General features: G+C 37.5%; 1 protein-coding gene across 1 annotated transcript in view; it reads left to right on the top strand.

Annotated features, from left to right (window-relative positions):
• Positions 1-24,607, top strand: part of SLC27A6 (solute carrier family 27 member 6) — a 51,327-nt gene that overhangs the window by 17,842 nt on the left and 8,878 nt on the right. Inside the window, exons 3-6 of the mRNA XM_074360605.1 lie at positions 314-472; positions 1,778-1,902; positions 17,643-17,837; positions 23,869-23,959. Coding sequence (XP_074216706.1) covers positions 314-472; positions 1,778-1,902; positions 17,643-17,837; positions 23,869-23,959 — 570 coding nt within the window. The remainder of the gene's footprint in view (positions 1-313; positions 473-1,777; positions 1,903-17,642; positions 17,838-23,868; positions 23,960-24,607) is intronic.

A 24,607-nucleotide genomic window follows, 5' to 3' on the forward strand; every position in this document is an offset into this window, starting at 1 on the left:
TCAGGAAAAGCCAGAGAGACTTCTTTTGGAAAAAAATAGTAAATGAATTTTAGTTAGGGTTTTTGGCATTTTTTATAGCAGATACGGCTCTTTGAAGCTTATAGTATCTAAAACTCTATGTGATTTTATGGTTTTGATCCTTCTTTGTAAATGTGAGATTCTAGAGGTTAATTACAGCCATAGCTGACATGTGCATGCCGCCTTTTACGAAGCACGTAGAATACTGTGATGCTTTTTGTCTCAGTTGCTGCTGTAGGTGATAGCAGCATGCACTTGCTTTCGATTCCATTTTTTCTTCTTTCTTTTTATCCAGGTCTACCAAAAGCAGCTGTGATCTGTCAGCTGCAGTCTGTGATGGGTTCTGCTGGACTGTGGGCTTTCGGTTGTACTTCTGATGACATCGTTTATATAACTCTTCCATTGTATCATAGTGCCGGATCTCTCCTGGGGATTGGTGGATGTGTTGAGTTAGGTAAGCTTTTATTTTCTATTACGTAAGTTTTCAAAATGCCCAATAATTAGAACTTGTGTTCATTAAAGTTTGAAACTGTTAGTAGAGTTCTGAGTGATTGTGTGCCTTCCATATAATTATAAAATAATATTTATTAAAAGGACACAATTGCATGACATACTCCAGTATAGTCCCGAAGTGGAAAGAGCAGTGACCTGGGAATTTGGCTGTGTGATTGGAGCTGACTGTTGACAGGGCTTCCCTCTCCACGTGGTTGCTCACCCTTCGGTGGTCAACTGTCACCTCCTTAAACAGTGGTGGGAGCCTTCCAAGAGGGTGGACGTGGAAGCTGCCTAGCTCTTAATGCCTCAGAAGTCATAGAGACCATTTCATCTGCATTTTGGTGATCTAAGCAAGTCATAAGCCAGTCCAGATTCAAGATTTGAGGAGTGAGGAGATAGACCCCACCTCTTGAAGGTAGGAGTGGCAGATTCACATTGCAAAGGTAAGTACATAGAAGGAATCGTTGAGGCTATCTCTGCAAACTGTACCCTAGACACCCAGTAAGTCAGTTGGTAGAGCTGGTGACACAGTAGATTCCATTCATAAATATGCTGGGATTATGTGTTTTTCACTAGCTAGCCCAGAAATAATATGTAAATAGGTATCATTCACCATTATTTATATATGTCTAAAATACTATGAAGTACTTTTATAGAATAGTGTACTTAGGATATGATCAATGTCCACAATAAATAAAGATGAGGTCACGACATTGTCATTTTCCTTGGAACATATTCATGTGGCTTACATTGTTATTAAAATTAGTTTGTTAAAATCAGGTTCTGCGTCATCAATGAACCTTTTTGTTGGTGCCATCTTACTAATTCTACCATACTAACTCTCAGCCTCAATATATATTGAGGCTGCTTTAAGGTTTTGAAAATAAATACTGTGTATATATTCAAGGTCAAAAGTAAGTGAATATTCTTGGTCTCTGTGAAGAAGGATGAGCCTTATCTGTATTCATGCTCTAATACTTGCACCTCTCCTAATTATTTTGACTGCTTCTTTCATCCCATGAACTGCAAAAAAATAGATATCTGCAGTCAAAATGTGGAATTAAAACATGAATATTTTTAAAAGATTTATTGGACTGTAAGATTAATGCTTTCAAATGAGCTTAATATAAATGGCCCCTGATGGATTATAAAAGCCTTGAAAGTGAGCAAAAGTGCTCTAGCCAGAGCAACATTATTTGTGTTTTATGTTAATTCTGCCCTTGAAGTTTTTTCCCCCAGTGCCTTTTTATGCCTTTTCTTGTAGGTGCTACTTGTGTGTTAAAGAAGAAATTCTCAGCCAGCCAGTTTTGGAACGACTGCAAAAAGTATAATGTGACTGTGTTTCAGTACATTGGAGAACTTTGTCGCTACCTTTGCAAACAACCTAAGGTAAGAGCAATCGTTATCGGGAAGAAAGTCATTTCAGAAAGAAAAAGTTATCAAGAGAATAAGTAATTTTGTTTATACTCCGTCTTCTTCCAGGACATAGTTTAGCTGACTCACAAAGATATATGCAATACCCCAAGATACAATGAATATAAAATAAGTCCAAGAAAATAAAAGGAGAGCTATCTAGGAATGTGCTAAAGTGCTTTATATTGTGACAGGATAAAACAGAACTGCAATCCAGTCCACTTCAGGTTTAGACTGATCACAATTTCTGTAAACACAGCATCCATCTGATTAAGAAATTATTTTCTGTTTACAGAAAGCAGTAATTCCAAGGATGAATTAGATCATCTTGAAAAATACTGTTCTTTCAAAAGAACACACAGAAACTTATGACATTGATTATACTTGTTTTTCTGTTTTTCTCTTTTGAATCAGTGATGACTTTAGAATATCTTTTTTGTTTGATTCTGCTGTAAATTTGAAAAGAAATTTAGCTTTGATTTGCACTTGCCTCTCCACCGAGAGCCACCATTTCCACATTCTTCTGATAAATCACCCTCTTCTGCAAACAGACAGGCGGAGAGAGTTGCCTCAGCCTTACGTTTGTCTTTGTTAGTTTGCTTTTTTGTCCTCACAAGTAATTTTTCTTGTCCTTGTCTCATTTGTGTTTCTAGGTGCTTATTTTTTAACTGTCTGATTTTAAAACATTCTCGAGGTTACAAAGAAGGGCCTCCTTCTGTAATCAAATCAACACCAGCCCCTTGAGGGGTGGTGGTAGAGGGTGCCTGCCTCTGTGGGGCGGGGCAGCGGAGACTGATAACCTGCCCTGGCCTTTGAGAGACACTTTCCCAGGCTAGGCGTCTCTCAGTCATCACCTGAGCGATCATCACATCCGCTTAAGGCGTGGACGGTGGGCTGGATTATCTTCTCTGGCGGCTCAGATGTGAACATTACCCACAGCACAGCTGTGACTAGGCTGGAGGCATTTAAATAAGACTTTACTAAAGACGTGGAGTTACACAGGAGCGATAACACAGAGAAGAGCATGAAATTGGGTGATCTTATTTACCCAATGCTTGTAAATTTAAGCTTGGAGTTTACCATGGAGAGACCTCCCATTTGGCTCCTGACCCACCTCCTTGTGGCAGGAACCACCCTTACTCTTTTTTGAGCCAGGCATGCTTCAAACAGCCATAGAGTCCTTCAATCTATAGCTAAGACAGGAAGTCCCAGAGACATGTTTTAGATCTTTTGGCCTTTATTCTCTTCCAGGAGACTGCCAATATCAGGTTTGCAGTCTTACCTAAAGATTCCCAGTAGAATCATTGTAATGCCACGAACTGACATATTTTCTCTTCTAGTTTTCATTGTATTCTTTGGTAATGTGATATCTCAGCTAGGTTAATTTAAGGATTTAATGCCCTCCAGTAAAATGAAAGCCTCTTCCAGTAAAGGACATAGTAAACACTACCTCATGAACTTCATGGCCGTTTAAACCAGGCCCCCAGCCTTCCTATCTCCTCTCTTTAATAGCAACATTGGTTTTTGCAAGGTCATTTGCTCTGTCAATACTGATTGAATAGTTGGATGCATGCATTAATTTTTTTTTCTAAAGTTTTACCATCTTAAAGGATGCTGTAATTAGTATCTTCAGGCAAGATAGCCAGTCTACGTTCTCAGAAGTGAAGGTAATCAAAGGATATAGCTGTTTTGCTGATTTGTATGGCGTGTTTCCAGCTTGCTGTTCGAAGTGGCTGATGTGATTTAGAACCTCGCTGACCATGTGGGGGGGGGGTGCCCATTGCACCGTAGCTTATTGGTACTGAGTGGTGTTAAAATAGTGGACTTCCAATGTGCCTCATAGAGAACTGGACACTCCTTTAAGTTTCTTCAAAAGTCCATGAAGGATGGAGAACAGGGAGAATAGTCCACCCTTTCAAATCTGGTACATGAAACCCAACTTGTTTGGCCTTCTCAGTAATACTCTGTTTGAACAAAAAAGTCTTTTTTTTTTTTAAATGGGAAACATTATTTAGTTTATCTATAATTCTGTAGAGTAGAAACAAACATATTTTTAATTTCTTTATTAAGATGACTGGCAAAGTGGGATCGTTTTCTAGTGTATTTCCCTTTTAAAGTATTTCTTCTGATTTTTTACTCATTTTTCTCTTTGACACATAATGTATTCTTATTCATTTGAGCTATCATTTCATATCATAAAGGGATTAATAGTTTGTCATATTTGCTACAAATTTTTGTTCAAGGTGTGTTTTCCTTTTTTTTTTTTTTTAATGAAATGAAGTATTCTTTTCACCTCTCCGAATTTGTAATGCACTCACATTTGGACAACACACTAGTTGCAGAGGATTTGAGAGAACTGAGAATTGAAAGTCGAGTTCCTGATTGCTTTTAGTTGATTAAGTATTTTAATTCTTAACTAAAGTTCTTTGAAGAAAGACTACTATTCATGAAATAATCTCTAAGCATTTACCTGAAGACAAGTTGAGGAGGAGAAAGGGAAATAAATATAGTTTTGCCCAAAAGAAAATGTAATGTTTCTTTTGAGCCGAGATGCACTGTTACCTAACCCCCTCTTGATTTCTCACAGAAGAAGTACCAGCAGGTCCTTGGCATTAAAGACGGGGAAGAAGAGAATGTTATTTTGTGATGACATCTTACTCCTTCGAGGGGACCTTGCTTTTTTGCTGTCCAGTATTCATCCCTGTCAGTGATCTTCCCCTCAGAGGAAGTGGCAGCATCTGTGCAGCCGGCATAGCAGTGGGTTCACGTAGGGTCACAGAGCCAACAAGTGACATGGTCCACACCTCCAAAAAACTAGAATTGCATGTCTCATAAGACATGGCTTAAAGCCCTATTGACATTTATTTCATATAAATCTTTTAAAGAAAGCAAAACCACATATTCTCTAAATGTATTCAGATTTGTTGGCAATCTCAGGGTGAGTAACATAGTCCAAAGGAGACTTACCTGCAGGCAGAAGGCACAGTCTGAATTGAGTGTTTATATGTAGTTGCATAAAAACGTCCTAGGGTTGACTTTCCGTGGCTGGAAGCACTTATCCAGCCCCCACCCAAACCCATCTTTTTTCTCTTTTTAAAAATTCCAGTTACAAAAATTCCCTTGGCATAAACATTGGATGTGCCTCAAACTGCTGGCAGCAGCACAGTTCTTTTTTTTTTTTTTTAAAAAGCCAAGGTACTGGCTCCCATTGCTCATAGAGTTGGGGTAATTATCCTTTTCCTCTGCGGCTAGGAAAGCAGCTCTTCCCCCACTCTCTAATCGTCCAGATATTCTACCTGACTGAAGACCATCATACGTTTTCTCATTGGGTCTAGTTCTCTATTTTCTTAATATTAATTCTGCACTTAATATGAGTCAGTGAGGAATGTGGTTAAACTCTAGACATCAGTGATCCTCTAGGGGATCCTGCTGCAGGATTTAATCTGATTTAAATAACTACCATACCTAGGGATTTATCTGGGAATAGGATCATATGCGACGGTCGTTCATTCATATAAGTAAAATTGTAGGTGTGGGTATACAGGGGCACACAAGACAAACAAAACCCCTTTTCTCGTGTAACTTCCACTCTGGTTTGAGGAGAGAGGAAATACACCAGCAAACATGTGCAGAAAAGTGATTACAGATAATGACAGGTATTTTGAATAAAAAAAACAAAAACAAAAAACACCAGTTGAAGTGATGGAGACCTGTGAGTGGTGGGAGTGGGGCATTGCCAGTTAGACTGAGTGGTTGGGAAGAACAATGCAGTGGTTCCAGAGAATAAAATTTCCAGCAGGGGAGACTGAATGATGCTGACTTACCCTAGATCTCCGAAGCTTATGTATTTATTTTACTAGTTATGTTTTAAATGGGTCTGAAAACAGGCTAAGGGCATTGGCATTACTTGTCCCAAATTCAGTACATTACTATTTATTTATTTTTTTCCTGTTGAAAGTGGGTATATTAAAAAGGTTCTATTGAACATGTTTTTGTTTTCTTAGTTTCTATGTAATTTCAAGTGTTTTGTCATTATGTTTTCTCCATTCCACATCTTGTGAAAGATACAGTTTCTCAAAGCATTAAGCTTTGGAAACTTTTCTCATCATACTTAGAGACCTCTAAGGAATCATGTTTTTAAATTAATGTGAGTTTTAATTGTTATTTTGATGTTCTGATTTAGTTCCATCACCATTGTCTTCTCTGCAGCACTCAGAACAATTCATTTTGTGTCTAAGACCTAGTTGTTTAAGATATTTATACTTTTTTTATTCTTTCTTTTCTCTAAATATTTGAAACATATTATTACACGGTTGAGAAAATCAGCTGTCTTTTAGAACCTTTATTTTCTTAAATAAATCAAGGTGTGTTTACTATACTGATATTAGATATGAAAGCATTTAGAAAAGTTGACAACGAAGCAGAACCTTTGTTTTTGCTTAGAAACTACAAATATAGAAAAAATGAGGGACTAAGATAAGAAATAGTTATTAACAACCTAAATGTTAGTAGAATTAGGAGGGAATTAATGTCTGGAAAGTTTTAGAACTGTGTGTATATTAAAGGCTTTTAATAAGTGATAAAATTTTAATGCTTAATGATTCAAATTTCATGGGGAGTGGTACATGTAAAATATACACATCTTTTTCTGTCTATCTGCTTATACTTTTCACGCTGCCATTCCCATTTAGAATACGCACATCCCTTGTTTGTCAAATTTCCCACCACATGTAGCTTTATGTGAAAAGTCCTCAGGTAGTGTATTGGCTGTGGAATCAAAAGACGCAGGCTCGATTTCAAGCTCTTGCTGTGTGAATTTCTGCTGGTCCCTTATCTTTGAGCTATAGTTCTGGTCTTTATATAAAAAGAGGTAACAATCTGTACTTCTTCTAATTTGACCCTTGATTCTCACCATCCAGTTATGAGATATGTGTGAAAAACTGTAAACTGGGGAGCCCACTACAAATGAAAGTATTTTATTTTCAAATGGAACGTGGTAATGTTTTCCACAAATTTCATTGTAAAATTGGAGTAATTTTTGTGGTGTTAAAAAATAATTGGCTAATAAATCTCATAATTGGCTAATAAATCTCACATGACATTGATTGCAAAAGTCAATTTAGATCATGATGACTTTAAAATAAAACTGTAATAATATTAACATATTAACAATTTTATGATAAACTTGGCACCACAGAAATTAGAAATAAAAATATAAAATCAGAAACTCTGAAAATATTAGGCCTGTTTCCTGTTGGGTTATATACTGTTGTTACTATAAGTGTGGTATGTTAGGATGTGGGGCATGAGAAGGCTGTGTCCCAGGTCTTGGTTGAGCCCCTGGGACATGCCCCGCTAAGTGTGGGTCCTTCGCTTGGCGCAGGAAAGAATTCAAGAGTGAGCCACAGTTGAGTGAAGGTAGATTTATTCAGAGAGCTACATTGAAAGGCAAGAGAAAGGCCACGAGGTGTGGGGGTTGGGTGCTCAGATTAAAAGTAGGTACACACTCCATAGACAGAGTGCTGGACGTCTCCGAAGAGGGAGAGAGAGGGGCGCCCTCGAGGCGCCACGTTGCTGGGTTTTATGGGCTCGGTGGCTTCATATGCTAATAAGTGGAAGGACCAGTCTAAGTAGCCTGGGGAAAGGGCTGGGATTCCCAGGAAGTTGGCCATTTCCCACTCTTTGACCTTTTGTGGCTAGTGTTGGGATTGCCATGGCGCCTGTGGGCGTGTTATTCACCATGTTAGTATATTACAGTGGGCGTATAATGAAGCTCAAGATCTGCTAGAAGTTAAATCTCTCATCATCCTGAGCCTCAAGGCCTACTGGGGGTTGAATCTTTCACCATTCTGGTGTTAACTGCTGTGGCATTCCTTGGATGGCTGTGCCCTGCCCCCTTCCTGTCTCAGCTCAGATGTTGAGACTGATGATGCCACACGTGCATCAGGAGAATCTGAACAAGTTATTTACTCACATAATGAGGCTTTCTGGGGAGAACAGGGCAGGGTCCCAGGCAGGTCCAAAAATGGCTTACGAGAGCAGGGAAAGAGACTGGTTCAGCTTTTATTGTGGTAAGGGGGTGGCACTGAAGTGAGGGGTCTTGTGCACACGGAGCTGCTAGTGTGCTTTGAATTTCCTGTTGGTGCCAGAGGAAGGAGCACTGGGCCTTCTCAGTAGCTTACCCAGATACAGGGCAGAGAAAGAAAGGGGAGTCGGGGGTGGGGCTTGAAAGCTGTCAGCTGTCAAACATCGAGAATGGAGTTAGACTCATGACAGTGTTTGTCTCCTAGTCTCCTTTCACTGCTTTGTTTCCTTCTTAGGACTTATTACTCCATTCCATATTTTATAGATAATTTTTTTCTTTATTCTCTTTCAATCTCCCTCACTCCTGATGATTATATAGTTCCAGGAAAGCAGAGAGTTTATCTTTTTATCTAAAGTTATATCCTCAGTACTAAGAATGCTGCCTAACACAGAGATGCTCAATAAAAATTTGTTGAATTATTTTTAAAAAAATAAGACAACAGATGTAATGAGACCGGTTGCTGGGGTACTTACATGTTCATGACCAGCACTGTCTTCCCCTAGTCCCAGACCTGCAAGGGAAGCTCAGTTTCAATCAGAAAGTCAGAGTTCCTGGAGAGGACAGAGTCCCATGAAAGAGTCTGGATGAATCGAAGTTGGCCTCGTGACTTGGAGGGTGTCAGGCCATTGCTGCCCCCAGCTCAAGCAGAAAGTCTCTTGCTAATGGTCTGCTGCACTTTCCAGAAGATTAATGAGTGACTCGTGCTAGTTGTGGCCCAGGTGACCCTTTTCCTGGGTTTTCAGAGAAGATCAACACCCTTTTATGTCTGCACAGCATTTTTTTTAGGTTGATTAACAGAGTCATTTGGGTTAAAGCCAAGTTTTGCAGACACTTGGAGCTGGTCTTTCTCTGCAAGGCACAGTGTCTCTGATCTGAAGCATCACTCTCCTCCCACTTCCGGCTCTGCCCAGAGCTGCCAGGGTAGAGATCACCCTTGCAAAGTAAGTGGTCTGAAAATGGTAATCCTGTTTACATTACTGTTACAACCAAGAAATGAGTTTGAAATAAGCTCACGATGTGGTTGCTTTCTGCAGTAACATTTGAGATCACAGAGGTCTCTCCTAGCTGCTATTTATGACTTAAAATGGTTTGCTGAACTGGTGACCGTCACATCTGAAACCGTGGCCTGCCCCGACCCAGACTGGAAAGGCAACTCGATGAAGACTTCTAGGCGTAGCGGAGTCCGCACTGTCCTAGCCTCACAGGCCTCTCCTTTTAAGTCCTCTCAGGTCCTTTCTCAAGAGTCCCCCGCCCTCTCCCCCATCATTCCTTTCCTGCTTCGGTATACAACTCTGCAATTTTGTGCCTCTTTTCCTGTCTCACAATTCTCTGGTATCCTGTTTGCAGTTCAGGTTACTTTGTCTCTCTTCTGTGATACCCGCTGGGCTGGCTCCCTGTATTTTTCCAGTGTATTATATTGAAGTGTCTGTGAAGGAGGCAAACTGTTGGGATGTGTAGTGTTTCTTCTTATCACAGGGGGTGTGTGGGTGTGATACACGTGCATGTGTAATTATCAGTGGATTTTCGGAAGAAGAGGTCTATGGCTAAATAGAGTCAGGATGGAAGAATCATAATCCCTAGCTTGTGTTATTATATAGTTTGGATGATCCTCCAGGAATTAGACCATATTTTGGTGCATTAAGCAGCGAGTTATCCAGCCCTGAAGGCAGAAATGATTTGCCTCTTTGTTTTCACTTTGAATTGATGTTTCTTTTTTGTCTCTCCATCTATCAGCAGCCAGTCTGTTTCCTGAGAAATCAAGGTTGATACAGAATTACCTGTACTGAAGCAGAGCTTCCAGAGTTTCACTTTTCACAGGCATTAAAGAGGCTATTCAGCCCGGGTATGTTATAGATTCTCTGAGTAGGATTAAGCACATGTTCTGGAAGAAAGAGGCTTTGTTTGTAAGGAGCATTGTTAGAGACCTGCCTGTTTCAGCAAATGAACAAATAAATCTGTGCCTGGGTAGGAGGTAACTATAGTTCACTGCCTTGAATATAGCAACTCAACAGACACTGTTGGGAAGCAGCTCCCAAAGGACGTTCTGAAGGAACGAGAGCTTTGGTGCAAATAAATTCACGTGGCTCCTTCACTGGTATAAGCGCATCATTTTGATACGTGGCGCAGAAAGCCAGAGGGAAGTCGGTCTCCTGAGATCCGTGACCCTAGGATCTCCACAGTAAAAGCTCTGACTCATTCAGCACATTCGCTCTTAAATTTCAAACAGGATTTTGAAAGGCTGAGGATGAAACAAGTCCTTTCTGTGTACTGTGAAATGGCTTACTCTGTGTGTGTGTGCAGGTGGACACGCAGGTTTTGATTGCTTCGCGTTACTGAAAGCGTGCTTGGCGAAATACAGCAGGAACTTCTGAGGGTTTGCAAGCTGATTTTCTCCCCCCCCCCACCTTCCTTCCTGATTAAAATGAGATAATACTGCAATGTGGACATAGGGGCGAGAGCATATTCACTCCGTTGCTTCTCCTGATTTGACTGAAAATGTGTTTTTGGTTCCCGTCCCGCACTCTGGATTTCTCAGTCTCTCTCTGCCTTGGTTTTGGTTCTGCTTATTTGCATGTGTCTCTTTCTGTGTATCTCAGTGCCATTGTCTCTGCAGCTGGGTGTCCATGTTCATGTGTCTCCATGTGTATCTGTGTTTAGTTTATCCCTCCCTCCCTTCCTTCCTTTCCTTCTTTCTTTCTTTCTGCCTTTCTTTCTGTGTGTGTGTGTGTGTGTGTGTGTGTGTGTGTGTCTGCGGGGAGTGGGTAGAGAGAATCTCTGTGCCTGCATCTTTGTCTCTGTATCTCACTCTCAGTGTGTGATGTGGATCTCTGTCTCTGTGAACGGGTCTCACTTTGCATCCTTACGTTAAGTGTGTGTGAGTTTCGGCATCTCTGAGTAACTCCGTGTTTCTCTCACATGGGGGTCCTTCTCAGCTGCTGCGTATGTCACTCTGTTTATGTGCATCTGTTTCACTCTGTCCGTTTCTCTGTTTTGTTCCTGTTCTCTCTCACTTCCTTTCACTTTCACTCTTTCCTGCTGTCTCTCCTGCTCTCTCTGACTCTCCATCTCTTTGTCTCTCTCTGTTCTTTAGTCTCTGCCACTCTGTGTGTTTCTCTGTGTGTAGATGTTATATACTCATTCATTCATTTACTGGTACCTGTATTTATGCCTACTCTCTTCATTCCATTCCCAACACAGCTTAGATGTCCAGTGACATATAGGTAGTAACCTCAAAAGTCAGAAAGAATGAAAAGGAATAAGAATTTGTTATAAAGAATTTTTGAGGGGACTTACAGACCAAGAGGAGATTTTAAAGTAGGTGGGCATTAGGGAGATTTTGTTGTATTTGGATGAAACACTGCTTGGCTCACAAGAACTTCAAAATGGACATACATGTAACTAGTAACCTCAGACCCTACTCCCAATTCCCATTTTTTCCAGGGTTACTTTTTAAGGCTCCTTTTGCCAATTGTGATGATCTTTTCTTCCTCATGTTTGTCTTTCTGCTGATCCTCCTTTTCTGGTACTCTGACCATAAGCTGGTTCCCCCCTCATATCACCTTTCATCTGGACCACTTCGGCTGCTGTCCTTGACTCCTGCCAGTCTCCCCGTCTGCCGTGCCGGTTGGTGCCTGGTTAATATTGTCAATTCTTTGGGCTCTGCCTGATGCCCTCCCTTGGCTTCCGTTCTTTCAGGGTCACCAAAAGAGCTTCACATCAATAGCTGGGTAGCCTTTTTACAAAGATTCATCTGACCAATATTTTGCCCACCTACCAATATGATCAATGTGCAGAAGCAGCTCTTCACCTGCTTAATAAGTAAAACCAAATCCCAGTTATTTCCTGTGAAATGAAGCCCTTCTTAAGAAAGAAACATAAAATGACCTTACGTGAGAATCTGAATGAGGAAATTTAATGAACCAGTATTTGTAGCACTGGTGCGTTCTCCAGCTAACCAGGTGGTGCATAATGTGTGTTAATGTGAAGAAGCTGTTGCCTTTTAGACTTTATTTATAATTTAGGGCAGAGATCAGCAAGGATTTTCTGTAAAGCACCACTTTAGTACATATCAGGCTTTGTGGATCATACTGTCTCTGTCACAGCTACTTAATTCTGCCACTGTATTGCAAAAGCGACGATAAACAATTCATTTAAGTGGGTTGACAGTGTTCTAATAAAGCTTTATTTACAAAAACAGAAACTAGGCTGGATTTGTACCCTGCGGGCTATAGTTTACTAATCCTTGATTAAACCTTATGATAATATCTTACTGTGTATTTTATATATATATTAGGTAAAATTTCCATTCCTGTGAAAACTAGTTTTTAAAGCTTTTAATTAGCTAATTAATTAATTTTCTCTGTCTCTTTCCCCATATATGTATATGCATATGTATGTGTGTGTATGACAAAACTAACTTTTGATTATCTTTTGATTTTGTTGCAAAACTTTATATAATTTTTATATTAATATTATAGAAAGAAGTAATATGATTTTCATATGTATATATTTCCATGCGCATAATTTTAATCATAGATTATATCTCAGTAAACTGTAAAATATCCCTTTATATCCCTTATGTCAATTGTATCATTCATATTTTATTCTTTTAGGAGTGCTTGTGTTTGGATTCTCAGTTATCTTTTAAAGGAAGATTTTAGAGAATTGTTTAAAAGTAATTTGTGTACATGTGCTTACTGAATTAGCTTAAAGATGTTTGTAAAATTTTAGGACCTTCTATTTGTAAGTCTTTGGATAAGTACAGATGAATAAATTTAAAATTAAAGCTTTCAGGGAGGGCGTAGCTCAGTGGTAGTGTGCATGCCTTGCATGCACGAGGTCCTGGATTCGATCTCCAGTCCCTCCATTAAAAAGTAAATAAATAAGTAAACAAACCTAATTATCTCCCCCCAACAAATAAGTAAATAAATAAAATTAAGCTTTCATGAAGTCTAAATTAGCCATAAATGAGACAAATTATTATATGAAATTTTAAAAGTTATGCCTTTCTCACAGAGTTAATTCTAGAGGAATATAGTAGTTAAATGTAAAGAAGAAAACAACAAAATAATCTGTCAATTTTTTTGGCTATGGGATGCAAAAGGAGATTTTTAGTCATAGGTAGAAATGTTAAGAAGAGAAAGGAATAATATAGTTAATTATAAAAATAAACACACTGAATAAAAATATTAAAAACAAAAATCAATTAAAACAAATACTATTAAAATAGTGTTAACTTATTGATACATCATATTACAAGCATTCAACTTGCCTAAAATCAAAGAAAAACAAAGTAAATACATAAAAATACATTGCTTATCAAATAAGTGAAGTTTTTAATTAAACAAAATTCTTTAGTTCTAGTGTATTGAGGAGATATGATGTAAATAGGATGCCCTTTGTATACAACAATTTGGTAACAAAGTCCTAAAAAAATTTACAACTATTAGCTTCTTCCAGGAACACATGCTAATGTGATGCAAAAATTTATAGACAAGATATTCACTTAGTATTACTTATAAGGGTAAATATTTGAAAATAATGTGGCTATCTAAAAATAGATACTGGTAAATAGTGTTATAATGATCTGATAATTATAAAAATAGGTAAATTCGTGTTTTTGAAATATAGGATCTAAGAGCCTAGAACAGTGTTTATAAAATAAAATACATAGCTCTACACAGAGTGTGATTATTACTCTTCTTGTGTGTATGAATATATAAAATAATAATGTTGATGTAGCAGGATTAGAGATTATTTTTATTTCTTTTTTTTTTTTTTTTTGTATTTTCCAAAGTTTCTATGATGTGCATGCATTCCAACATCAGAAGAACTACACATTCTCTTTTCCCCCACATGCTGAATAATGAATCAGCTGATCTTTCCTCATACTCTCAAAGCATGATCTTTTAGGTTATTTTTTTTTTCGAGAGGAAAACAGAATAAAGATACCTTGAGAGTTATATAAATGGATTTGATGTTTCTAGGTAAAAGCCCCATCCTAGTTGTGATAATTTTATTTTCTATACTAGTTGAATCATTTTTGGATGAATATTTATTCTTATGTAGTAAGCTTTTATAGCTATAGCCCACACAGGTTAAAGCCTCTGGAATTTGATTTGTAAACCACCGTCTTGGTTTTCCAGAGTATGCCAGCACATTTTATAAATAATGATACTTGCTAAAACTCATCTCTGACCTGAGAAGTATCCAAGAGTCATGCCATATAAAAGACTGTTCTCTGTTCAAGCAGGGTAAACCCTAAGATTTGTAGTGCTGTTGTTTTACATAGGGAAATGGCAGTGGAAAATCCAGGAGCCAGTTGCGTGCCAGACAGGCAGTACTGGACATGCTCATAGGAGATGGGAACCCGGACAAAACTGCTCAGGGTTATATTTAGTGGTAGAAAAGAATCCTTTGTCTTGGAAGGAGCTACTCTGGTTGAGTAAGTTTCTTCTTCCTTCTGTGAGATATTTACCTTGAACCCCATTGCTGTGGGCCTAAGGAAGACAGCAAGTCAGAGTGTTAATTCCAATGTATCCACAGTCTTGACTGTCTCTTATTTTATTTTTTAAATTCATTTTTATTTTATTAACTTAGTACCTTTATAGTTTAAAAAAAATCAAATGGTGCTCTCAAAATAAACATTACCCCCCCCCACACACCTCTATCAATACTTGGTCTCTAGGGGTCAGCATCTTTAATTATTTTAAGATATTTCAGGTTATTATTTACTTACATACTTCTCATTAAAATACGTATGTTAGTGTTTCTTCATTTTTCAGTTTTCACTGTCATCCACCTGGCTTCCTACTTATATATTCACATATATTTATTTCTTGTTTCCTCTGCGGCACAAGTATAATTATGATCATTTAAAAATATGTTGATAATCAATTTTTCAATTATCAAAATTATAGCATATACATTTTATTCATAGCTGACACAGAATGTATTCAAAATATAATAGCTGTGTTTAACATTTTATTCATGGTAACAATTGACTTTTTAAAATTTTGCTTTCTAAATGCCTGTGACTAATTCACCTCAAACACTCTATCATAGCTGAAATTTCTCAGTATGACTTAACAGTACTTCAAGTGTTTTTAATCAATTTTATTTATTTAGAAAAAATATTCCTCCTGGATATCATCCAGAATCAGTCATTGTCCTACCAAAGGTGAACAATATTCTCATTTCTTCCTCTAAAGATTACTTTGGCTCTGAGGTCTCACCATTTAGTATTCAGACTTTCCTTTAACTCTTCTGTTTTCAGTAGATTCTTCAACCCGAAATGGTGTCTGGTTGGACTTCCCCAGAGAGTGAGTCTCCAGTATTTGGCCAATGTGTTGAGAAGGCAGAAACCCCCACGTGCATTGTGTGTATTAGGGGTGCCACTGCTTCTTAAACCAATTTCCAACCAAGCCTTCTGCCTTCCTCATTCTTTTGATGCTTCCTTGATACTCTCAGGAGCAGGTGTTGTGCTCCCAACTGCAGGCTTAATATTCGGAATTATCCACTCTGCTTAGTCACATGCCTCTTTGTCTAGACGCTGTTCGGATTCCAAAATCACCTTTCATTCCCATTCTTTTTGTTTTTGCGAGTTAATAGATTAAAATCTTTCCTTTAAGACTGAGATGGAGTAGAGATAAAGAATGTGTGTATTGGATTGTTTCTAATTGTTAACATCAGGGGCATTGATTTCTCTATTGTAATTGCTGATTTATTATTGTTTCTTGTTATTTTGTATTACTTTTGTAAGGATGGAAGTACTTCAGAGGGAATCATGGTTTACCATGACTGAGCTGATAATATAGTCTTACTCTAATTTTTATTGAAGTATAATGACATAAAATACTATATTAGTTTCAGGTGTACAACATAGTGATTCAATATTGGTATATATTACAAATTAATCACCAAAATAAGTCTAATTAATAACCATCACCATTCATAGCTGCAAATTTTCTTTGATTTCTTGTGATGAGAATTTTTAAGATTTTCAGTTGACCCTTGAAGAACACAAGTTTGAACTGCTTGGATGCACTTATACACAAATTTTTTTTTAATAGTGAATATCACAGTACTACATGATCTATACTTCTTTGAATCGCAGATGTGGAACTTGGTATACTGAGGGTCAACTGTAAGTTATAGACAGATTTTCTGCTGTGTGGAGGGTCCTTGCCCCTGATTCCTATGGTTATTCGAGGGCCAACTCTACTCTCTTAACAACTTTCAAATATGCAGTACAGCATTGTTGATCATAGTCACCACGCTGTATGTTATATCCTCATGACTTATTTATTATGTAACTGGGAGTTTGTACCTCATGACCCTTTTCACCCATTTTTGGCTATTCCCCACCCTGTCCCTGGTAACCACCAATATGTTCTGTGTTCAGGGTTGGGGTTTTTCTTGTTGTTGGTTTTTTTTTTTTTAGATGCCACATATAAGTGAGATCATATAGTATTTGTCTTTTTCTGACTTATTTCACTTAGCAAAATGCCCTTAGGGTCTAAGCATGGTGTCACTAAAGGCAAGATTTCATTCTTTTTATGGATGAATAATATTGCATTATGTATATATACTACCTTTTCTTTATTCATTCATCTATTGATGGACATTTATGTTGCTTCCATATCTTGGCTACTGTAAATAATGCTGCAGTGAAAAATGGGGTGTGTGTATCTTTTAGAATTAGTGTTTCTGTTTTCTTCAGATAACTATCCAGGAGTGGAATTACTGGATCATATAATAGTTCTAGTTTTAACTTCTTGAGGAGCCTCTAAACTGTTTTCCATGGTGGCTGCGCCAATTTGCATTCCCACCAGCAGTGCACAAGGGTTCCATTTTCTCCACATCCTCACTAGCACTTGTTATTTCTTGTCTTTTTGATAATAGCCATTCTGACAGGTATGAGGTTCTACTTTTTCATTAGAATATAATTCATGTTAATTAACATCATGCTTATCAAATACAGAATAAAACATAGTTCTATTTTGTCCTTTAATTCTAAAAGATGAGAATATTGTACATTCAAAAATAATAGTAACAAATAGTTGTAACATTTGCAAGCCCAATGTTATGGTGAGTAGATGACCTCAGTTTATTGTTTCCCATGTGCTCAGCAATGGGCTTAACTGTATACTGCAGTGTACAAGTGAGATAGGGATGGTCATCAGTTTTTGCAGATGAGCAAACTGAGAATCAGAATGGTATTCAGAGTATTTATTCAGCCTCTGGGTCAAAATTATATGTGTAATAAAGGATGGAGCTGAGACCACAAACTCAAGTGCATTGTTAAATTTTTTAAAGAAATGCTTTTTTCCCCAAAATATATTCTCTTCCTTATGTGATCTTTACCAAAATAAGGCTTCAGTAAGTCATCTGGAATTTAGGAAGCTATTTTGCCAGATACAGGAAAATAAAAGCTTTATTACTCTGGTCCAGTGTTAGTTTCATGAGCTTTAGACACAGTTCTGCAGCTGACTTACATATTTTTTTTATTTCCTGTCCATTATTGCACATATGCAACTTACTTCTGGATATCTGCCGTATATGTAATAGTAATGAAAAAAATTGGCAACTAGAATTAATAAAATACAAGTAAAATCTTTTCTTCTAACAGAGAGAAGGAGAAAAGGATCACCGGGTGCGTTTGGCAATTGGAAATGGCATACGGAGTGATGTATGGAGAGAATTTTTAGACCGATTTGGAAATATTAAGATGTGTGAGCTTTATGGAGCTACTGAAGGAAACATTTATTTCATGAATCACACCGGGAAAATTGGAGCAGTCGGGAGAACGAATTTCCTTTACAAAGTATGTACAATATTTTCTTTACGAAAATAGAGGTCAGCTAACCTCTCCTCTAGACTTTGTGCTTGTAAATTATGGTGAATGTTATCACTTCTTTAAATTGAGAACTTTTATAAATAGCATAGTGGCCTCTGGGTGAACTGTGGTGTCAGAGAGTGTGAAAACCTCAAGTATCTCCCATGTTTTCCTTCTGTAAAACGGGAATAATGATACCTAATTCTTTTGTTCGGTTTTCAAATTTAAGTATACAATGTATAAACAGCAAGTGTAGGTCCTGGTGTGTATTAATTTGACTCTTTCCATTTTCCTTGAGTATTTTCAATCCACTACTTTACTTACCTTTCATTTTTACACCACTAAAATTATGTGTAGGCTTCTAACATATGGTTCCTTTAAAAACTATGTCAAGATAATCACTAAAATTTTAAAAGCATCCAAAAAAAAATCACCTTCTTAGTAGTAAAAGATAGCTGATTTCTCAATAGCAGCCGTGAAAGACAGCAGATAGTGGACAGATATCTTCAACTGGCTTGGTGAAAATAATTATCAAAATAGAATTTATACTCAAAAATAGTATTTTTAAAGAGTAAAAGTGAAAGTAAAGAACACAGTCTCAAGATTTGTATAGTAAAATTTATGTAATAATTTCAAAGGAACATAAGCAAACAAACCCAGGCTCACAGCAGGGTATTTTATTATAGCTCCTTCAGTATTTGGTAGAACAAGCAAAATAAATTTTTTTCAATGATATAGCATATTTGAATAATACAGTAAATAAACTACTTGAACTAATGATCATATGTAGGACACTGCATTTAAAACCTGCAGACTATCCAGTTTTTCAGGCATTTATGAAACATTCCCGAGGATTACAGGGCCACTTAGGGAATTCCAGCAAATTTCAAAGGACTGGATATACACGGGCACTGTTCTTTGACAGCCGTTTAATTAAGACAGAAACAAATGCTCTAAATGACTGCTAGGTTATATCCTATATATCTGGAAATAAAAATCTCTAAATTTCCATGAGCCAATGAAAAAAATCATAATAAAAATAGGAAAATAAATTTGAGCTGTATCGTAATGAAAATGTTACATTTCAAAACTTGTGGACTCAGATAAGAATAGCTGAAAATTAGTGAGCTAAATCTCCATTTCTATTAGTTAATTTAAAAAATGAAAGTAAACTCAAAGAAAATAAAAGGAAGAAAAGGATCAGGAGCATAAGTTAAAGGAAGAGAATAGAAACACTTAGCGAGGAATACCAAAGTAGATAAAAATTTCATTCTTGTAAAGAAATAGACACAAAGCTGGTACAAACGGCTATACTGTTTGAAAGTAAAGAAGGTGCAAACTCCTTTTATAATACATTCTTTGGGATTTTGATGGTCTTGTTAACATCTCAGAAATGCATCCACATTCTGAACAAAACTGATTTGAGGAAAGTCAGTGCTGATATTACTGAATTTTACATTCTTTACAGTTAATTTTCTCAATGCCTTGCACTGGTTCCATGAAAAATTTGGTATTCAGGTTAAAGCCTGTAGGTGAAGTTGAGTCGTTCCAAAGTAACCCTGCAATAAGAGTACAATGAAGATTTCTATTTTATATTACTGGCTTGACTTCCTTACAATTTTCTTAAGACTTCAATTCTCTATTAGACTCTAATTATGTCCATAATGCAAGAAGTCATGATTGCCTCCAATTTATTTGGAAAACTTCTGGTTTTCAGCTCATTTTGGATTTTTTTTCAGCTTGGAAATGAAAAAAAGAAACTCAGTATATGAATTCTAGTCTTTTATTGTTTAATTTGCATGTTATTTCATTACATAGAAGGTAATCAGAAAAAGTTGGACCAATAAATGTTTCACAGGTATGTGGGGAGATTTGATAAATTGTTAAATATAAAATTTAAACCCATTGTAGGCTTAACACTTACCATCTCAGGGAGAAATCAGGCTCTAAAAGGGGACAGGATGTTAGAAGGGAAAGAAAAAGATGAGGCAGCAACAGAGAGTTCCTGTGACTTAAATGTCCTCCTTGTGTGCTATGCTTACTATTCAAATGCATGAAACGGAAGGGACGTATGTCCCAAAGATGCCCCCAAAGCAAACAGTATAACACATTTCATGACAATGCATTTGAGAGACAAATTCAGGTAAAAGTTGCGGACTGTCTTCTTTTTTTCTACATCCAGAAATAGTAATTGGCAAGGAACAAAAATGAAATCCATGGAGGAAATGAAACTTGAAAAAAAGGGAGAAATGAATCTAAATAAAAAGCAGCTAAAAAAAAATGTGGATGTAAATCAAAATAATAAGTCCCCCAAAATGGCCAGGAAATGTTTAGAAAAATAATTTCCCATAGGTTCAAAAAATTGCAATAATATTCTTTTTAAAAGTAAGAGCTTAAAGGAAAGAAAAGTGCAAGGAAAACATAGATCAACAAAAGGGAAGTAGGCATACTCAACCCAAAGAAAAAAATAAAAGGGAAAAATGAAAATGTTACAGAGAGAGAAACCACAATGAAGGAATTAAAAAGAGCAGGACTGTGATCATTGATGGGATTAAGGGCTCCCACAAACACAGTGTAAAGAATAAGCAAATAATAATGTAAAATAAATTTCAAAGATAAATTTCCAAAACATAGACAGTGATCTGACATGTGCCTAATTCATGGTCCTGCAGGAAAAAAAAATTATTGGAAACTTAATAGAAGAGAACTTCATGAAAATAAAGACTTAAATCTTCAACAAAAGGGTACATTGTGTTCCATGAGGGTGGGGTGGGAAATAAGGAACAGACGATCAGCAGAAAATATATTCTGGTGAAATTACTGAACGTAAATTAAAGAGTCAGAAGGATATGTTAAAGCAGAAAAAGCATAGGATGTGCAAAGTGTAGAGTAAACTTGGGAAATGTCTCAGGTGTCTCTCAAAACAAACTCTATACACTCAAGGCCAAAAAAAAAGGGAAAGTAATGTTTTCATCTAAGAATTTTAGTTCTGACACAGTTGTTCTTCAAATATAAAGGCAATAAGTAGTTGTTCTCAAACTTTAAAGAAATCAGAGAATGTAATTCCCATGTATTTACAGGAATGTAATACTTCTTTATATTTACTGAATGAAATTTTCTGGTTGACCTGAAGATAAAGCAGAATGTTAAAAATCGCCTTTGTTAAAATGTTTGATTTCATCAACTATAGAGGATTGAACGACTCTGAATTATGTTTATTGATGGGATGGAAGTATACATCCTGACAATATAAAAATAATTATAACTAACAAAAATGGGGATTGGGTGGAGGGGTGGAGTATAAGTGCTAATTCTCTCATCTTTCATGGTAGTAAAACCATAGATACAAAGTAAAGTATGAGGCTTAATAAAAAGGCTCCTTTTCTTCACATTTTTATGGACTTCTTTGTCCATTAAGTAGGCATCTTTTAGGGACGAGGAAATTTAGCCGGCTGTGAGGCTAGGAAACACTCCACACAGGACTACCCTCGCTCTGACGTCACTCACAGTGTGGGAGTCCCCAAGACCACCTTCAGGTTTGATACTCACTAGGACTCACAAAACTCACTAAGAGCTGTTATATTTGTGTTCATTACATCTAAAGGATACAGATTAAAATCAGCCAAGGGAAGAAGCAAGAGGGTAGAATCCAGGATGGGACCAAATGCAAGGCTCCTAGTTATCCTCTTCTGTGGAGCCAGGGCAGCACCCTTCTCCCAGAGCTGATGTGTGGCCATGCACATGGAGTAGCGCTGGCTCGGGAAGCTCGCCTCGCCTTGGTGTCCGGAGTCTTTCGGGGGCTCAATCACTTAAATCTTGTTGGCTGCCTCTGTGGCTGACTTCCATCTCCAGCCTCTCAGGAGGTCAAGCTGAGTGACTGCAGTCCCAGCTCTGCCCCTCCTTGACTTTTTTGACTTTGACAAGTCACTCTCTTCGGGATTCAAAGTCTTCTCCTGTATTAATGGAGGAAATGATTTTTGTGTTCCCTTTCCAACTTCTAAATTTACAAATCTGAATGTGCAGAGGCATACAGGTCCGTGTGGCAGCTCCGCGGGCCAGCGGGCACGGCCACAGAGGTGCATGCTGCACGGTCTGGGGGTCCGCTTGCCTAGACTGTTGTGAGCGGGACCCCCTGCCGCTGTGCTGTGAGCGTGTATACGTGTTCCTCTGCCTCCATCCGTGCCTGTATGTGTACATATACATTTAGGGGATATTAGAAGTGTGGCATCTATGCTTTTATCTGTGTTACCCTAACACAGCCATTTTTGTAACCTTGTGGGACCTCTTGAAGGCAGGGAAAGAATAAAAATCTCTCTGGCTGAGACTCAATGCTCTGATCCAGGCTGCTTCTAGAAGATGGCAGAGATAGATTTAAATTTCATTTGATTATAAAATTGCCCAATTGCTGACCATGAAGTTCCCTATATCCGACAACAGGCACACTGAACAGAGTGATTTGGTGTGGGATGAATCTCACCCACGCCGATGGTTGCTGAATTAATCTAAAGGAAATAAAATAAAAGCTGATGTTACCAGTTGCTGGGCAAATATTTCAAAATATAAAGCATGTTAAAACAGGAGAGAGAAGAGTAGGTAATGAATGGGGCTTGTTCTTGTTTGGCTAAAATGATAAATGCAGTTCTGGAACTCCTGGAATCTTTCTTCTTACCAGTCATTAGGCAAGTGGCCAATATCCTGTTATCCCAGTTACAGACAAAGACCAGCAAGATGCAAGCTCGCATCTTAATAAAGAATTTTTATATCTAGAAGAGCAGTATATTTTGTTTTGCTACTTCTTTCATTGGCCTTCATCTTAAATTAGGATAATATTAATTTCTGCCTCATAAGGTGTTTGGGTGATTAAATTAAAAGCTCTTAGAGTGTCTGACACACAGGAAGGGCCCGATCAATATGGTTGCTCTAAGTTATATTTTAATTCAAACAATGAATTATGATTGTAGTTGCACATTGATTTTACTGAGATTAAAAACCAGAAATGTTTGTTTCGTGTTTGATAATAAATAATACTGCTACATTTATCTCATTAGTCTCATTCATCTTTTCGCATTTATTTGTTCTGTTTGTTCATTTCTCTCCTCTTCCTCATCTTCCTCTTCTTTCTCTCTCTCTCTTCCATTTGTCCTTACTCACTGTTTTTTCTCACTTCATTTTATTACCTCCATTTTAGTTTACTAGGTTCTTGTTCAGCTTAATAAGATTGTTTGCTTAATTGATCAAGAATTTCCTTATGTGTGAATTGACGGGGTTGGATTGAACCAATCTGCAGTTCTTTCCCCGGGTCCCATGTTAGTGGATCTATGAATCTGAATGACGTGGTAATATAGACATTACCAGAGCAGGGGACCTAGAAATCTCAGGGGACAAGGAGAGATGTTCAGTTAGCTTGTTTGCCTCTGTGATGAGGATGTTCCAACAAATTTGCCATCTCACACCACTATAGGGTGCAGAAGTACTGAGGGTCAGTGTAAGGACATTAAGGTGGAAGACCTAGGGAACAGGTCTAAGTAAGGTGTCAAAAATAAGTGTTTGTAAGGCATCTAACCAATCCCTTTTCAAGGAATGGTAGGTTAAAATAGACAGCAAAATCCTTGCAGTCACATAGTTTATATTTTCGTTCTATTAAAACTTTCCATTTCAAGAGATGTTTTGAAAGACTGCAAAATAATGAAGGCAAGAAAGTGGTCCTCTTACCTACAGTTAGTAGAGTATGTTATTGAGCCCAGGGATTGCTTCCTGGGACTCACTCAAGATTAAAATTAGTAAGGCAGGACGTAACATAAAAGAGATAAAAGTAAATGCAGTATGTGAGCACTGTTTACTAACACCTTCAGTTTTGATTGTCAAATATTTATCTTTTCATCAGTCAAACTTACTTGTTTTAATAAATCTGCATTCTAATTCTGTATTTCACGTCACTGAGCATTAAGCCTACTGCCAGTAGATGTCACTGCACAGATAAATAAGTAAATCTTATTTTCCTTTGATTTTGTTTTTGCAGCTATTTTTCACTTTTGACTTGATAAAGTATGATTTTCAGAAAGATGAACCGATTAGAAATGAACAGGGCTGGTGCAGTCATGTGAAAAAAGGTAAGATTCTTATATTTGAATATGCCTCCTCGGGCAGTTTCTCCATTTCTACCTACGTACTGAATTTAGAAAAGAAAGAATGGTTATTTCTAATATGTAATGCAACTTATTTGGAATTTTAACTCAAGTAGAATGGTTTAATTATTAGATGTTAGAGGCCCCAAGTGGGTCGCTCAGATGGTAACTTCTAAAATTTAAAAATGATTGCTGTTGTGGTTTTGGTTTTCTTAATCCGCCACTTCTAGTTTGTAACAGTGGCAGATGTCTGGTGTCCTCTATCACCAAAACTCAATATAAAAATGAACAGCAATTTATGGTTCTATGTATAGTGAAGAGTGAGGCAGACTTAAATTTAAATCTGGGCTCTCACACGTAGAAGCTTTCCGGCTTTGGGTAGGTCAACTCAACCTGTGTGAGTCTCACTTTCTTCTCATGTAAAGTAGAGGTGACAATGTTTATTTCGTGAGGTTGGTGTTGACAGTTAAATGAGATGATGTATGCAGAGCCCTGTGGAGGGCCTGGCCCCCGGCTTATTCCCTCCCCTTCTCTTCTTCCTCCCACTCCGCCTCCTCCTCCTCCAAGCTGGACTTTCTTATGGTTTGGGGTTAGAAATGTTTATAAAAGCAAGTGCCCCAATTAACATGCTGC

Source organism: Camelus bactrianus, chromosome 3 (genome assembly GCF_048773025.1).
Source record: "Camelus bactrianus isolate YW-2024 breed Bactrian camel chromosome 3, ASM4877302v1, whole genome shotgun sequence".
Lineage (NCBI taxonomy): Eukaryota > Metazoa > Chordata > Mammalia > Artiodactyla > Camelidae > Camelus > Camelus bactrianus.